The sequence below is a fragment of the Mesocricetus auratus genome, unplaced genomic scaffold (assembly GCF_017639785.1).
Source record: "Mesocricetus auratus isolate SY011 unplaced genomic scaffold, BCM_Maur_2.0 Super-Scaffold_100010, whole genome shotgun sequence".
Lineage (NCBI taxonomy): Eukaryota > Metazoa > Chordata > Mammalia > Rodentia > Cricetidae > Mesocricetus > Mesocricetus auratus.
The window spans coordinates 35659730-35675827 of record NW_024429194.1 but is presented as its reverse complement, the minus strand read 5'-3'; the positions used below and the strand labels follow the sequence as shown (position 1 = coordinate 35675827).

At 46.3% G+C, this 16098-nt stretch overlaps 1 protein-coding gene across 1 annotated transcript in view; it reads left to right on the top strand.

Moving 5' to 3' along the window:
- Smarcal1 (SWI/SNF related, matrix associated, actin dependent regulator of chromatin, subfamily a like 1) overlaps positions 1–16098 on the top strand; it is a 40589-nt gene that overhangs the window by 1135 nt on the left and 23356 nt on the right. The window contains exons 2-10 of the mRNA XM_013113791.3: positions 97–140; positions 519–1354; positions 2002–2052; positions 5243–5455; positions 5994–6044; positions 10638–10824; positions 12417–12567; positions 13773–13931; positions 15063–15128. Of these exons, the coding sequence (XP_012969245.1) occupies positions 577–1354; positions 2002–2052; positions 5243–5455; positions 5994–6044; positions 10638–10824; positions 12417–12567; positions 13773–13931; positions 15063–15128 (1656 nt within the window). The 5' untranslated portion in view covers positions 97–140; positions 519–576. The remainder of the gene's footprint in view (positions 1–96; positions 141–518; positions 1355–2001; positions 2053–5242; positions 5456–5993; positions 6045–10637; positions 10825–12416; positions 12568–13772; positions 13932–15062; positions 15129–16098) is intronic.

Sequence of the window (16098 nt, the reverse complement as noted above, 5' to 3'; positions counted from 1 at the left end):
ACCAAGAGGTTAAGAGAAATGAAATGAGGATTGAATACAAGGAAAGAATTTAGTGTGCAGTCTCTATGAGGCTAATGTTCTTTTTCCTTCTTCCAGGTTGGAAACAGGCTATTTTATATTTTAGCAAGTGTCACGCCATGGTATGTAGTTGGTTGGTCCATTTCTGTCTATTCCATTATCCTTTCTAGTTTAAAATGTAGTCTTTGCTCTTTCTAATGAAGTTAGGTTTCACTATAAACTTCTTGGGATCTGCTAACTAACTCACTTTGGCTAGGGAATGGGAAGGAGAAAAACAGTCCAGCTGAAATACAATTAGTTTTGAATTTACTGTTTCATATGCTACTTACTCTCTCTGTGTGTGTGTGTGTGTGCGTGTGTCTGCTTTCATTTTAATTATAAAAGAAAACTCAGTTTGTCCTTTAGCCTTTTCTAATACATTATCTGGGACAAAAACTTGTCAAATCAAAGTAGGAGCATATTGAATGTCATTTTTATTTCAGTGTTTTTACCTTGCACAGCTTTTGCCAGCTTCCCAATTAAAAGGTGACATTCCTGCATGAGCCTCTATGTGTTAAAATGTCCTTGCCACTTACAGAGGAGCAGAAGAAAAAGATTGAAGAGAATCGACAGAAGGCTCTGGCCCGTCGAGCTGAGAAGTTATCAGAACAGCCCCGGAGCACAGCTTCAGGCTCCACTGTTTCCGGCCCTTCCCAGCCCCAGCGGGGACCTTTTGTGAATCTCCCAGAGGGGCCTTCTAAGCCAGTGGGCCATGGTGTCCCTTTCAAGCAACAGAATCTCAGTAATTCATTTCCTACTGACCAGAGACCTCACAGTTCCAACCATTCTCAGCCAAGCACACCAGAGCCGGCAAAGGGGATATGGAAGGTTCAAGGAGAGAGGTCTACAGCGTGCTCAAACCCTGCCCCAAGTCCTGCAAACATCTCTAACCAACAGCCTTTGGGTTATAAGTCAGATCAGGGTCATCCCCAGGCTTCTCATAAGATCAAGGCGACACCCATTGCTGCCACAGCCCAGGAGCCTTGGGGACCTTTAGGACCGTGTTCCCAGGACAGAGCAGCTTCCTCCTCTGGACCATTTCCCAAGGGTCCCGAGTTAGAGGCCAAGACAGTGAAGCCCTCCACCTCTGGGCAGAGTGCTTCGGATACCTATTATGCCTTAGGGGGGAAGACACCTAGAACAGAAGGGAGACCCCCAAAGAAACTGCAAACCTCGACCCAAAAAGTAAGCTGTCTGCAAGGAACGTGCATAAGGACGGGAGATCGTTTTCGGGTAAAGATTGGCTACAATGAGGAGCTCATTGCCGTGTTTAAGTCTCTGCCCAGCAGACGCTATGGTAATGAGGCTTTTTCATTTTTCTATTTTTGAACTATCTTCTAACAGTTTCTCATAAATATTAAGAAGGCACATTGGCACATTACACTTTTCTATTTTAGCTAACGTTCCCTCTGTCATAGACATTGTCTCGAGCAGTTGTGGAACATTGCATGGCCATAGGGAGAGCTTTTCTTTGCTGACCTCCTCTGCCAGGTGTGCCATATGTATTGTAGCATTGACACCTAAAAACAGTAGTTTGAAATCCGTAGATTTTTTTTCCTTTCAGTTTTTAAAGTGATAAGCTAGCTCAGTAATGTTAAGTAACATGCTTGGGTCAGTTGATCTGTTGGGAGAGCTGGGGTGTGGCTAGCTCTGCTGTTCCTCACAGCTACTGCTCATATCATTGCCCAATTCCATGGCAATTCAGAGGATTTGGGTTCTAGTCCTGACTGCCTTAGCCTACTTAGTTAAATGACTTCCCTGGGCCAGAATTGCTATCTCCATGAAGCAGAGTTACTTGTGTTTGCATTCTGTCTCCTGTAGAGATGTTTTTTTAAGTCTGTGAGAGCCTGTCAATCAACAAACTTTGAATTTGGTCTCTGTTCACTCTTACAGAGTGTCAAAGAACAAATGAAAAAAAAGTGATCAGCCTTCTGTTTATTTCAGATCCTGTTATGAAGACATGGGACTTCAGCATGACTGACTACCGAGCCTTGAGTAAGTAGGCACCTAATGGTTCTGTGCACTGGGCTCTTCTCAGTCCTAAGTTACATGATCTCTTATCTCTCATGACAACCACTTTGCAAGTGGGGAAATGAAGTCTCTAATGAGTAACTAATGCAGAGACACACAGCTAGTTATTCAACTGGAATTCAAATCGGAGTGCCTGTTCCCCCTATACTGTGGCACCTCCAGCAGTGACAGGTAGCTGTGTCAGGCCTTGCTCCTAAGGAGAAGATTGTTTAGCCTCTGGTTAGTGAACCCCAAAGTTCAGGAGCTCAGGCAGGTTCATCGTCAGCCCTGGGTGCATCATTGTCCTTCTGAGACTGTCTTATGGCCATGTTTCTATCTTGTTGAGTATTTAACTAGGCAAAGATATTATTTTAACTATGTGAAGGTGTGTTACATTTATTTGTGCTGTATTTGTTTAATTATGTTAAGATGTGTTGCTGTTTCACCTTGCCTGCCTAAGGCACCTGACCAGCCAGTATCTGGGCGGAAGAAGAATAGGCAGGGCTGGTGGGCAGAGAGGAAAATAGGAGAGAATGAGAAGAAGAGAGGAGAGAACAAGGGAGATGGCTCATGGTCAGAAGCCAGGCAGCCATCAGCCAGCCAGACCGGGAGGAAACAGGAAAGTAAGGTATATAGAATGAAAGAAAGAAAGGTAAAGGGCTGGAGAGATGGCTCAGAGGTTAAGAGCACTGGCTGTTCTTCCAGAGGTCCTGAGTTCAATTCCCAGCAACCACATGGTGGCTCACAACCATCTGTAGTGAGATCTGGTGCCCTCTTCTGGCCTGAAGGCATATATACAGTCAGAACACTGAATACAAAGTAAATACACCTTTAAATTAAAAAAATGGTACAATCTTCAAAAAAAAAGGTTGAGCATTCATAAATTGTAAGTTTCCATGTCTTGTGTCATAACTGGGGAACTGGTCAGTAGCCCAAAAGAAAGCCTGATACACTGATTCCTTGTCCTGCTGTTTCTGTCAGAGAAATTGCTGAGACTCTTGTTTCCCATTTTCCCCTTGTTCTCAGCAGCGATGTCTACACCCATTCTCTCCTGCCCATTTCAGAAGCTGAGGGTCCATGCTCAAGTCTCTTCTCTGAGGATATGGCATATGAGGTGGAGTTCTTTGGGTTCACCAGGACATTTTCTGGGGAGTGATGGGTCAATTTCTGCAGAATTTTCTCTTTATTTCCTTGGTCTCTTCTTTGTAAAACATACGGTTTTACAAAAGTAGTGTCCTGCTCTTTGGTAAGGCTGCTGTGGACTGGATCTTGAACAACAGAAACATATTTGCTCAGTTCTGAAGGGAACGAATCTGAGGTCAAGGTGTAGGCAGGCTTGGTTAGGTGTAGGCAGGCTTGGTCAGGATTAGGCAGGCTTGGTCAGGATTAGGCAGGCTTGGTCAGGATTAGGCAGGCTTGGTCAGGATTAGGCAGGCTTGGTCAGGATTAGGCAGGTTTGGTCAGGGTGTAGGCAGGCTTGATCCCTCCTGAGGTCTTTCTCCATGACTTTTTATTTAGTATGATTACTTTTTATACTGATATGTATATAATTTTATTTTTTTCGAGACAGAGTTTCTCTGCAGCATTGAAGCCTGACCTGGAACTCGATCTGTAGACCAGGCTGGCCTGGAACTCACACACAGAGGTCTGCCTGCCTCTGCGGCACCACCACCCTCAGCTTTTGTTTTCTTTTTGAAATACTGAGGATTAAACTCAAAGCCTTATACATAGTAAACAAGTACTCAGTCACTGATGTACACCCTTGGCCCAGTTATTCTTGTTAGCATTATCACAAATCAATAAATATTGTCCCCAACAGTTACTGATTTACATATGTCTGTGGATTCTGCACACACACACACACACACACACACACACACACACACACACACACACACCAATTTTATTTCTTTTCCTATAGTGCTGGGGATTGAATCCAGGACCACAGATGAGCTAGGTCAGCCTTCAGTACTGCGCTGTATCCCCAGCTGGATTTTGCTTTTCTAACCCTACCCATGCTTACCACACAATACACAGTGTGTTAGTGCCCAGAGAAGGAGAATTCACTAGGCCCATAGTCTCTGGACTCAGCCATAGCTGGCACTTTGATCCTGTTCATTCCCCACTTTTTTCTGTCATTAAGTAAATAATGTTACATTTGTATATAATTTGTACTCTGCCTTTCTCATAAACATTTTTATTTTAATGAAAGCTAGCAGTTAGTTCTGTGTGATGAATGTTGGGTGTCATTATTATAATGGATCACTGTGAACCTCAACATATTTTGCATTGTTGATCATAGTAAATTTTGTATTTTGTCTTTCTCAAATTTTCTTACTGACAGAGAAAAGCAGTGACTGAATAACGTTTTGTTGTATGACTATGGCAGAGTTGCCTAAGTCATTTTCTTGTTGTTTAATTTGTTTCCGGTTTCCTGGTTTGGCATCGGTAAAGAAGCCCTGTGTGCTCAAGTTTATGTCTGTGTTTTCAGCCCCCCGAAGTAGAGTCATGATGATCACCTCTTGAAACTCATTCCTTCCTCATCAATTTTCCCAGAAGGTTTTTTTCTCAACTTGTAATGTGCCTGTCTTTCTGTGGTTATCTGTAAAGGGAGCGTTTCTGTTTCCTGGGCACTTTCCCTCCTGTTTTCTGATTGGTTGCAGCGCTGTGCCTTCTTTTGGTACTCTTCTTGTTTTTTAAGTTTTCTGCAGATGTCTTAGCAGTTTTGCCTTTCAAATAAGTATAAAGTTTTTGGTTGGTTGTGTGTTTGTTTCTTTTGTTTTTCTTTTTTGACAGACCACAAAGTGCATCAGTGACAGGTAATAAAATAATGTGGAAAGCCATGTATTTGTGGTCTGTCAGTCCTGTTTCTCATCTCCTTGCTCTCTAAGCAGTTATGTATAGGGTCCCAAGGGTGCTTTGTGGTGTGTTAACTACAGCAGATTCTCAAGCACAATCGAGATTACTTACAACACTTAACACCATCACAAGCAAGCTACAACCTTCTGTTAATATCTGATACCTGGTTGTCATTTTTTTAATTCCAAAATTTTAAGGGAGAGAAGAATTGACTGCCCTATCCTGTCCTGTCTTGGCTTTCTGAGTGTCCTGGGTCAGGTGAAAGTCATCCAGTGTCATGTACCTGATCAGTTCCATCCTTTCCTCCTCTTCACAGTGAATGCAGCCGAGCGACTCCCCACGGTCTCCCTGCAGCCATTGGAAGGGGTTGATGGCAGTGTCAGGGGACAGACCAGCCTTCCCTCGGCTCCTTCCCTTGCCTTTGTCACGGGGAGGTGCATGCTCATCTCCCGGGCCCGCTTTGAGGTGGACATCGGCTACTCGGAGGAGTTGATCGCACTCTTTAAACAGATGGATTCCAGGAATTACGGTAAGTGATTGATCTCTGCGAGGTCTGTGATGGCACTGTTTGTCTCCACCTTTGGTTGTCCAAACTAACTTTCCTGACAGAGATAGAGATATATCTACAGGACAGTGACAGCTCGGTTGTCCCAGAGTGAACACGTAATGGCAGCTGCTTTATCTCTAAGCATTCCAAAGAGAACATCCTGTTTTCTTATTTGCCTGGTCAGTGTTGTCTTGACAAATGCAGGAGGTGCATTGCTGCCTTGACTTTAAAATCCATTTATTTTAGCCTTAGAAGAACAGGAAAGCAGTAGTTGCCCTACAACGGAATTCCTTTCCATACCCTAAGACAGTGGTGTCAAACTTGGGTGTACATAGGAAACACCTAGGAGGCCTCTAGCTACGGCGTGGGAATGGGGTAGGGTAGATGTGTTTCTAATAAGTTCCTGGTGGTGGCTGTGTTACCAACCTTGGGACCACCACATGCATCATGGGAGCTTGCTGGAGGCTCATGAAGTTGGACAGTGAATGAATGTGTGCTTCTTTCTCTCTTCTCATTGCAGATGCCAAGACCAGGAAGTGGAGCTTTCTCCTGGAGGAGCACAATAAACTGAGTGAGAAAGCCACCTCTCTGCTTTTGATCACGTTGCTAACCTGTAATAGCAGCCTTAGCTTTAAAAGGGCTCTGAAGAGAGGTTTCTCCCCCCTGCTGCCATAATAGTGGTACATCCATATGCTTGAGGGCAGAGTAGCTGGATGAAAGATGTGTTGGGTTTGCCTTGTTCAAGCCTGCTGGCACCAGCAGTTTTGTGAAAACCATTCAGACACAGGGCTCTTGATCCATAAGGGCAAGGCAGTGCAGTTGAAACTCCTAGGGCCTGGAAGCCTTCCTGTCATTATAGACAGTTAAAGTCAAGGATATAGACTTGGGAAATCAGAGGAGTGATGGACTTACATAGCTGGGATGGAAGTTACGTTAGACAACCTCGCGGTTTACCTCCAGAACCGATGACCAGAAGGTAGGAGAGTGTTGTGGTTTGAGGCTGCATCATGGGTTGGGTTCTCTCAGATGCAGAGGTCCGGACCTGATGTGAAGAGATTTGAACAGGACTTAGAGACTGACCAAGAGCAGGGATGTGTGCACAGTGTACACAGCTACCATTACCACAAAAGGGAGCTGCCTGGTTGGCTTACCGTTTTTTCTTCCTTGTACTCTTCTCGGATGGACCGAAATTCTAATGTGCCAGAGAAAGGTGGTTGTGGTCATAGTCTGTTCTGGAACAGTGGTCTTCTCTAACTTAAAGAGTAGTGAGTTTTCACAGTTGTGGTCCTCCTTCCTGGCGCCCTGTGGACTTACTGGGCCTCCCAGATGGGGGGAGGAGTGTGTTGGTGACAGTCATAGCAGTTCGCTGGCCAGCTGTGGGAGTGAGGAGACATTAGCTACCTGTCCATCAGGCTAGGGCTTTAAAGGAGAGGGTGGGCTGGGCTGCTTTCTGTGCTCCATGTCTCCTGACTTACTATGTAGTATCAGATATCAGGAAGATGGTTCACTATTTTGTGTCCCACTTGTCTTTTGGGCTGGAGATCATAAAGTGTTCACCTAGCATACCTAAGGACTGTGTTTGATCCACTGTGTGTGGTGGCCTGTGCCTCTAACTCAGGAGGTAGGGACAGGAGGATCAGAAGTTCAAGGTCATCCTTGGCTACCTAGCAAAGTTTGAGTTCAGCCTAGGCTGCATAAAACTCGTATCTGAGAAATACTTTTTTCTTGTTTTTTTTTTAAATCCATATCTGTCTCACTGGCAGACAAATACAAAGGAATAAATAAATACAAAGGAAAACCTTTGTTACTTGAGGAAGGCCTTGCTGTAAACTGCAAGGTTAAATTGAATAGGGGGTGGTGCTGTTTTAGTACCATGAAAACTGGCTGAAGCAGGAAGAATGGCCCGTGTAGACCTGAACCTCTGACTGCTGTTTGGAGCTTTTGATTCAAGGGAACTATTAGCCTAACCTGAATTTCTGACGAGAGACGGGAATTAGTTCTTTCCTGTCACTTCACTGCTTCCCTGACCAAGAAAGACAAATACGTGAGCAGTAAAATTCTCAGCCTCCTATGAGTGACAAAGCAGGCAGGATACGTGGCAACAGCAGGTGAATGCAATGCTGGGAAACTGTGCAGCAAGGCCAGGCCTCCATGGCAGCTCCTAATGTTTTGCGGGCCTGTAACCTTAAAATATCTAATGAACTCAGCCAGTTCTTCATGCAGAAAAATGTACATAATGAGTTTGTATTAGAAATTAGGAATTCTCTAGGCCCTGAGTCGGCGAGTCTAGACTTGTAATTTTTATATGCTTCTTCCTGGCTACGTTGTCTCAGTAAGGAAACCTTTGCTTGCCTTACTGGGAACATTTTGGAGTCACAGTGAAGTCAATGGTGGCAGAAATAAGATTGGAACTCCTACTGGTTTGTAACCTGACATAGTCAGTGTTCTGAAGGCAGCTCTTAGCACTGAGAGGCCAGAATGGACACTGAAGAGAGCCTGGCTCAGTCGCCATCGGTGCTGCAGACCTGGGGAGTGTGCACTTTCTTCTCTCCTGGAGGCCCTTTCCTAGAGTGAAGTCAGATTATTGATGCCAAGCTAGTTGAGCACATGCGTGAGAAGCTACTTAAGAAATGGCAGTGAGGCCGGGCGGTGGTGGTGCACGCCTTTAATCCCAGCACTCGAGAGGCAGAGGCAGGCAGATCTCTGTGAGTTCGAGGCTGGGCCTCCAAAACAATACAGAGAAACCCTGTCTCGTAAAACCAAAAACAAAGAAAAGAAATGGCAGTGAGGCCTGAGTGTGTCATCAAAGATGCGGTGAGAGTCATTTCCTCTAAGAAAGTGACTCTCAGAGGTGTCTCTTCTCTCCAAGTGACTGGACGCCTTCTGCCTGCAGTAAAATTGGCATGAGGCCCTTTGTTTTCCCCTGCGTCACAGCCCAGAAGGGTTCTCCATGATCCTGTCTTGTCAGCTGCTGTTTGGAAACACTAGCATCTCTCAGCTGTGTGGCTAGCGCACCCTGCCAAAGAGCTTTTTGTAGAAATGACTTCTGTATGACTCATGAAGCCAGACGGCACATGCCTGTCATCCACCAGCACCAATGAAAGGACAATAGACAGCGTTGGCCAGGGTGGAGTTCTCAGGAGCACTCAGTGAGCTGAACTAGTAACAGGACTTTAGAAGCAGAGCTGTGGGAGACAGTGGCATCAGGTTCTTCCCCTTTGCATGGCGGAAAGCATGGGGTGCTTACAGAGGCCTTGCACACCAGCGGCTCGGCAGCACCTCGCTTTCTTCCTCCAGGTATTTGAATTCTGAAGATGGCTAGAATTATGATGCAAATGGCTTCTGCTGAGTACACTGAGTGCTCAATCTCCTGAAGTGTATATAAATTAGCACATTGAGATCTAATTTACGGGATAAAAAGTATGCGACAACCTACTTTATGTTAAAGCCGTCAGTCTTACCTAATTTGTATTGTTAATTCTATTCATGGAAACAGCTGGGGTGTGTGTGTGCATAATATATATTGTGTTTGAATGGAGAGGGGATGTATATCTACATGTATTATAGCATGCGGTACATGTGATCAGAGGAAAAATTGTGTGTCTTCTATCATGTGGGTTCCTGGCATCGAATATAGGTCTCTAGCCTTGGTGGCATGCACCTTTACCTGCTGACCCGACTCACTAACACCTGATACTTAAATTTAGTAAAGGTCGGCCTGGCGGTGGTGGCACACGCCTTTGATTCCAGCACTCGGGAGGCAGAGACAGGCTGATCTCTGTGAATTCAAGACTGGCGTGGTCTACAAGAGCTAATTCCAGGACAGCCTTCAAAGCCACAGAGAAACCCTGTCTTGAAGAAAAAAGGAAAAAAAAAAAAAAAAAAAGGAAAAACCCACAAAACAAACAGGCAGCAGGCTGGTCAGGCCACAGGCCTTTTTTCACTGACCCCTGCTTCAGAGACTAGGTCATGAGCAAGTCACCTTCAGAGTAAAGGATTCATTATATTTTGGTGTGTGTGTGAGAGAGAGAGAGAGAGAGAGAGAGAGAGAGAGAGAGAGAGAGAGAGAGAGAGAGAGAGAGAGAGAGAGTGTGTGTGTGTGTGTGTGTGTGTAGGCATGCATGTGCCATAGCATGTGTGTGGAAATCAGAAGGAAACCTCTGGAGTCTGCATTTTCTACCTTGGATACAAGGTCTCTTTGTTGCTTTTCTGCTGTGTACATTAAGGTGGCTGATCCAGTAACTCCTGGGGATTCTCCTGTGTTTGCCTACCGTCTCCCTGGAGGTTCCTGGAATTACAGACGCATGTTATGCATCTGGATTTTACATGGGTTCTGGGTATCCAAACCCCGGTTCTCATGTTTGCACAGCAAGCTCTTTTACTCACTGAGCCTTCTTTATGTGTGTGTGTGTGTGCGCGCACACACACACACACACACACACACACTCCCCATGACAGATACTTTAGCTGCTTCACTATAGAGATGACAACTACAAAACCCTCTCAAGAAGAGAAAGTTATTTCCATATGAAACAAGATTCAAAGTATGTGTTTTTCTTGGTTTGTGACCTGTGCGTGGACTCTGCTTTTGACATTGTTAGTAGCACTACTGTTCTTCCAGTCTAACTGGGAACCCCTAGTGTTCTCTCTGAAGAGCACAGAGTTTCTCCTGCCTGTTGACAGAAGGTGATTTAAGTATTCTCTCTCTTTCCTCAAACACTGAAGCCATCAGAATGAAAACAAGACTAGAATCATTCTGTTGAAGACTTGGTGTTTTAGGATCTTTCTGGGATGATTTTGAATGGCTATTTTAATGGATATGGGTCTTTATGTATTTGAATGGAACTATAAAGAAAGAAAATTAATTACTTGAGGTTGAAAAAAATCATAAACATCAGACAGTTCTTTCTAGTATAGTCAGCAAACCAGTTCTGTGTTACAGAATACCCTCTTATGTGTAGGCATTAAGGACTAGAGAGAGGGAGTGCTGGCTGTTATTTAGTCCAGTGCTGAGCTAGTGGCATATTCTGCAGCTAGCCCTCTTAAGAAAATGGCATGTAGCAGAATATCTTTACTGAATTCTGTGTGCCAACCCCATTTGTCTTTTTTCAGGTCTCTTGGACTTGTGCATTCTGTTTCACACACCTCTGTTTGCTCCTTCCAGTTGCAAAGTCACGTGATCTCCGACAAGTTCAGCTGGACCCTCTGCCCAAGACAGTGACCCTGGCATTCGCATCTCAGCTGGAGAAGACATCTCTCAATGCCAAAGCCGACGTGCCTGAAGCCGACCTTTCTGGAGTAGATGCCAAGCTCGTGTCTAATCTCATGCCCTTTCAGAGAGAGGGCGTTAGGTAGATTCCTGGTCCTCCTCTTGCTCTCTCTTGCTTGAATTTCATCACTTAGCACAGGTGGGGTTCAAATGCTTCTTTCATGAATACTTACATGCATTCATTGCATGCATGTTTGGAAGCATCTAGATTCAACATTAAGCATTGAACATCCAGGTGTGCTGTTAGCAAAGCTTACTGTTACCATTGGTTTCCAATTCCATGAGTTAACCAGGACTTTGGATTGCAGGTGTACAGCGGCTCGGTTCTCATCAGCTGAAGGAAAGCGATTTCTCCCCAGAAATCTCTGCTTCAGTTCGGCTTTCTTCTTAGCTTGCTCTCTGCTCGGCCAGGTGCTCTTTTCCGGGGCTTGTGGCTGGTGTTCCATAGTTTGGCAGCACAGACTAAGTGCTATTTCTGTGCTGCAGAAAGGGAGGCTGCTTCTCGGGGCTACTAGAGGACAAGGAAGTACCAGGACAGGATACCCACTGGCCCACGTGTGCCTGCCTCTGGTCCCCAGTGAGCTGCTCAGTTGTTGCATCCTGGGAAATTTACCAGAAGGCCAAGGGCAACTGAAAAGTCTTGTAGTGCCCACAAGCTGATGGGAAGAGATTACTCTTTGTTTTTACTGTGTAAGAAGGAAAGGAAAAGAGCATCCACTAGCTCATTACTGGTTTCTGAGCCAGCAATCAGTTTTTCACAAATTAGATGAAAGAGGACTGGAGTTTGGAGCAGGTGACCAGATGTCTGATGTGCAGACTCTTTGTAGTTTCTCAGTGATTCATCTGCAACACTTGCAAATCATTTCACTGCTTCTGCTCTCATTGCTTCCTCCCTCCTGAGGGACGGTGGTTATAATAGAAACTGCTCCCCAGTGTTTAGGGAGGTGCCAAGCACCACTCCTAAGTGCTCCGTCACTGTTTCTCCCAAGTGTGGTCAGGTACTTCTTGCTCCGACCTCACTGTTGCGGTTGGAGTGGCATCAAGAGGCACAGGTACTGCGAGATAGATTGAGACTCCAGCTCAGGCCTGGTGCAGGTGCCCGGGAGCTGCCAGTCTGTGAGGAAACCCTTTGCTAAAGCCGAGTTCTCATCCTCTCCCTGGCAGGCCTTTTGGCCAGTAGTTTTAGCACTGCTGGCTCCACTCTGCTCCTGGGCATAGAGAGTAAGCCTTGATCCTCAGAATGCTGTATTTCTACTCCACTTACTTCTTTGTGTCCTTCCTGGGCACCTTTCTCAAGGGAGAGCAAACCCCTGCGTGCGGATGTTGCATCATGGCCTCTCACGGTCCCCTGTGATCCTGTGCTTGGTTCAGGCAGAGTTTTCTCATTGGCTGCGCTCTCGATTCTGTCGTCTTCTCCGCCTCCTCCAGTGACCGTACCATGCTGCGCCGTCACTGTCTGTTCCCTCTTTTTCTTATTCTGTTTCCTAAATGACTCCTGCCCTGTCCTTTCTGGAAAGAGAGTCTTGCTGAGAGCGGGGCCCATTCTCGTCAGTGTTGCAGCCTGCATAGAGGGGGCCTCTCAGCTCTGTGGTCTCAGGTTAGTTAAGATGGACAAAATGGCCCCAGGCACTGTGATATTACCTGACCCTGCTGACCCTGTCTGTCTCCTTGCAGCTTTGCCATATCCAAAAGAGGCCGTCTACTGCTTGCTGATGACATGGGCCTGGGGAAGACCATCCAGGCCATCTGCATAGCAGCCTTTTACAGAAAGGAGTGGCCACTCCTGGTGGTCGTGCCTTCCTCTGTGCGCTTCACCTGGGAGCAGGTTAGATTCCTTTGCGTTAGAATCATTGGGAAGGGCTTCCTTAGAAGGGCTAGAACGTCAAAATTATAGTGTAGAGCAAGGCCTGGGATCAGGAAAGGTCTAGATGTGGGTCAGAGACCAGCAGAAAGGTGAGTTGGTCCCTGAGAATGGGGAGTCATGTTATTCCCAAAGGGAGGAAAGCCAAGCGGTTGCCAGCTTAGGGAGCTGTTGCCAGTCCCTCAGCAGATACTCTACCTCTGAGCCCTTGTAATACAAGACTGTCTTTCTGCACTGTACCAGATTTCTAGAATGTGTCTCCAAGTCCTGTGACACAGCACTCAGATAAACAAACTAGGTCTCAAGGAGGTCAAGAGCTGTGCTCCCTCCTCAGGAGGCATCTTCCTGACTTCCCTGCTCTGTGTAGTACATAGTATGTCTATGCTCCCCAGAGACCTAATAGATGGAGGCCTGACGTAAACATTGAATAATTAAGTTTTTTTTTTTTAAATTTAAGCAAATGCAGTGAAGAAAGGCCTAGCTTACTTCCCAGGCTTTATGGCTCTGTGCTGCTGATGTGGAGCATCACAGATTGACCTCTCCCTGAGGCACTGGAGTCGGACTGCAGAGGATGCGTCTCAGCCTGCCTGTGTGTGTTAGATTTTCCTCAAAAAGTCCAGAAAGAGTCAGGGAGCTGCTTATAAGCAGAACCAAGACAAGAGAACTCATGTCAGGAAATGGCAGGCCCAGGCAAGGCCAGGGGCACCTGCATGCTCAGGCTGGAGACACCCAGTGGCCTTCCTGCAGCCCCGGGTTGCCTGATTCATCCAGTGATGGACTGTGGGGAGCAGCAGGTAGCTTTGTAAAGACCAACGAGTACTTTCATCGTCGTCGGTAAATGCAGCTTGCCTTTAGTGTACCAGAGGCTCTTGCAGGACCTTCCTAAAATTCTTAGAATCATTCTTTCCCAGCAGGAGTGGCTGCACTCACCATCTAGAGGACACAGAGAAGAACCTGTAGGCACGTGAAGTGCCTGCTCACAGGAGAGACTCCTGTCAGTAAATAGTGAGGGGAGGAGTGGACTAGAGGCAGGTAGAGATAACCAGGGTTCGGCAGTTGCAGGGGGATGTGGAGAGGAGCATGTCTTCAGGGAATGTTAAACTTGATCCCCAATGAGAGTGCTGTTGGCTGGGTCGTCACTTTGTTTTGCTGTCCCCTGTCACCTGCAGGCCTTTCTCCGGTGGCTGCCGTCTCTGAGCCCAGAGAACATCAACGTGGTGGTGACCGGCAAGGGCCGCCTAACAGCTGGCTTGGTCAACATCGTTAGCTTTGATCTTCTTAGCAAGTTGGAAAGGCAGCTAAAAACCCCTTTCAAGGTCGTCATTATTGTAAGTGACTTGGCAGGGTCCTGAGTACTTTGTCTCTTTAGACACTCTGAAGGGTTCCTCAAATTTGGGAATTTGCCCTCATTGATCCTCTCTGGTTTTAGGTGGAGGGGGCAAGAGAAATCACTGCCTTTCTTTTGTAGGGAATGATCTATTCCTTTCCTGAAGCAGCTCTTATGCCTGAGTGTGGGCCAGGAGGAGCGTTTTAAACAGGTGAAACAAGTTTATTAGAAGGTTTCTAGTCCATCCCTCCTGCATTGGGAGGCCAGGGATGGAGGCCAGCATGTGTGCACCCAGACCATTCTGGGTCCCAAAAACTGCATCCTTGTCAGCAAGGGTGTGTGCATGCATTGGTATCACCGTGTGAATGTGGTGACTCAGACACATAGTTCAGCAGTCAGTAATTGTCTTTCACCTGATATAAAGACACGTCCCTATCCCTGCTAAAAGAAAAGCGGTTTTTACTTGAGTTGTTTTTAAAGACATCTTCACCTCCTTCCAAGTACTGCTTTCAGCAACTGGCTTTTCTTTTCACTCTTCATACATCTCATGAACACCTGGGCAAACTTGGTGCCCAGCCAGCTGTCAGCACAGAATATGTGGACAAGGTTCCTAAATGAAAACGCAGCTGGAACTCAGTGCAGGGAAGGAGAAGACATGGTTGTGGACCCCAGGGGATATTCAGTGTGTTCTGGACATGAGAACCGCTCTATGTTCTTAGTGTGTGCAAACAAGAACACGTATTTTATCAAAGCTATTTTGGTAATGAGTCTTTGTGGGAGTCATGTTGGGCTTGGCACACATTCAAGTGTGGCTTTGAAAGGATTGCAGCATTCTGGTGAAATGGGGTATGAAAAAATATTCCAGGATAGTCACAGTGGCTCCAGGATTTAGGGACAATGATGCCTGCCTCTCTAGGTGGAAAACTGTCCTAGCAAGAGACAGTAATGTATCCAGAGCATAGTAAAGAAGCTGCCCCAGGCCTGGGTCCTTCCGTAGCCACACTGCTCCGTCTCTGAACAGCAACAGGTTGAGGGAAGCATCTCCAAGGCAAATGCCAAGCCAGGCTCAAGGTCGGGATCTGTCTGTGTATTGAGGACTGTCCCGATTTGCTCATGTGGATGTTTCTTCCAGGACGAATCGCACTTCCTCAAAAACATTAAGACTGCCCGCTGCCGAGCAGCTGTGCCTATCCTAAAGGTAAGTGTGGCTGAGAGAGACTTAGGGCCTTGATACAACATTTGCTCAGGCATGCAGGGCGTCCCGGCCAAACAGATGGCGGCCCAGGCTGACTAGCTAGGGGTGGGACTCAGTGCTGGCATCGGGCATCTGTTGATGGGTTCTGTGCGAGCTTACACCCTGCCAAGAACCCAGGCCACATGGAGTCCTGTTGAGGGTCACAGACTCAGATGAGGAGAGACTCTGAGTCGTCCTCTGGCTAACCCCCAGCACAAGAGGACCTGTAGCATGCCACTAAACAGCTCAGGAGAGGACCTGTAACATGTCACTAAACAGCTCAGGAGAAACTGCATCACTCGTAGGCAAAGCTGCCAAGGAGTGATGTGTTATCTAAATGTAGAACCAGGCCAGGGCTGTGGGCTTCAGAGACAATCTCTGGCAAAGCTGAAGCTTACCTGGTTGGTCTAGGTTGGTCTAGGTTGGTCTAGGTCTGCTTCACACCATCTGAGGCCTGTGGTTAACTAGAAGGTCTGCTATGTACATTTTTTCCCGTGTTCTCAGATCTACACCTGTCCCTGAGCACATGGGCTGGGGTGTGTTCTGGCTCTAGGGTGGGCAACAGTGGGCATGTAGAGCAGGAGCAAGGCCTTCTCTATACACTCTCTGATGAAGTCCTATTGTCTTTGTTCTGTGTCCTGGACCCCACTGCATAGGTTTGTGACACCATGATGAGTTCTAGAGTCCCTAGTTCTGATAATTGCCTAAATGAGATGCCAGCTAAAAATCTGAGGTTTTTGTTTATTTTTTGCTTTTTAAATAAATAGATGATTAAGTTTGCAAAAACTTACACCGCAGTAAAATAAACAAACAAAAACTTGTCTTTTCCTCCCATCTTTGCTGTCCATCAGAGATAGACATAGCTATGAGATCAATGTTTTACTTACTAATTCTAATTGTGTTTTCTTCTGTCCTGAGGGGCATTCTACAGCCC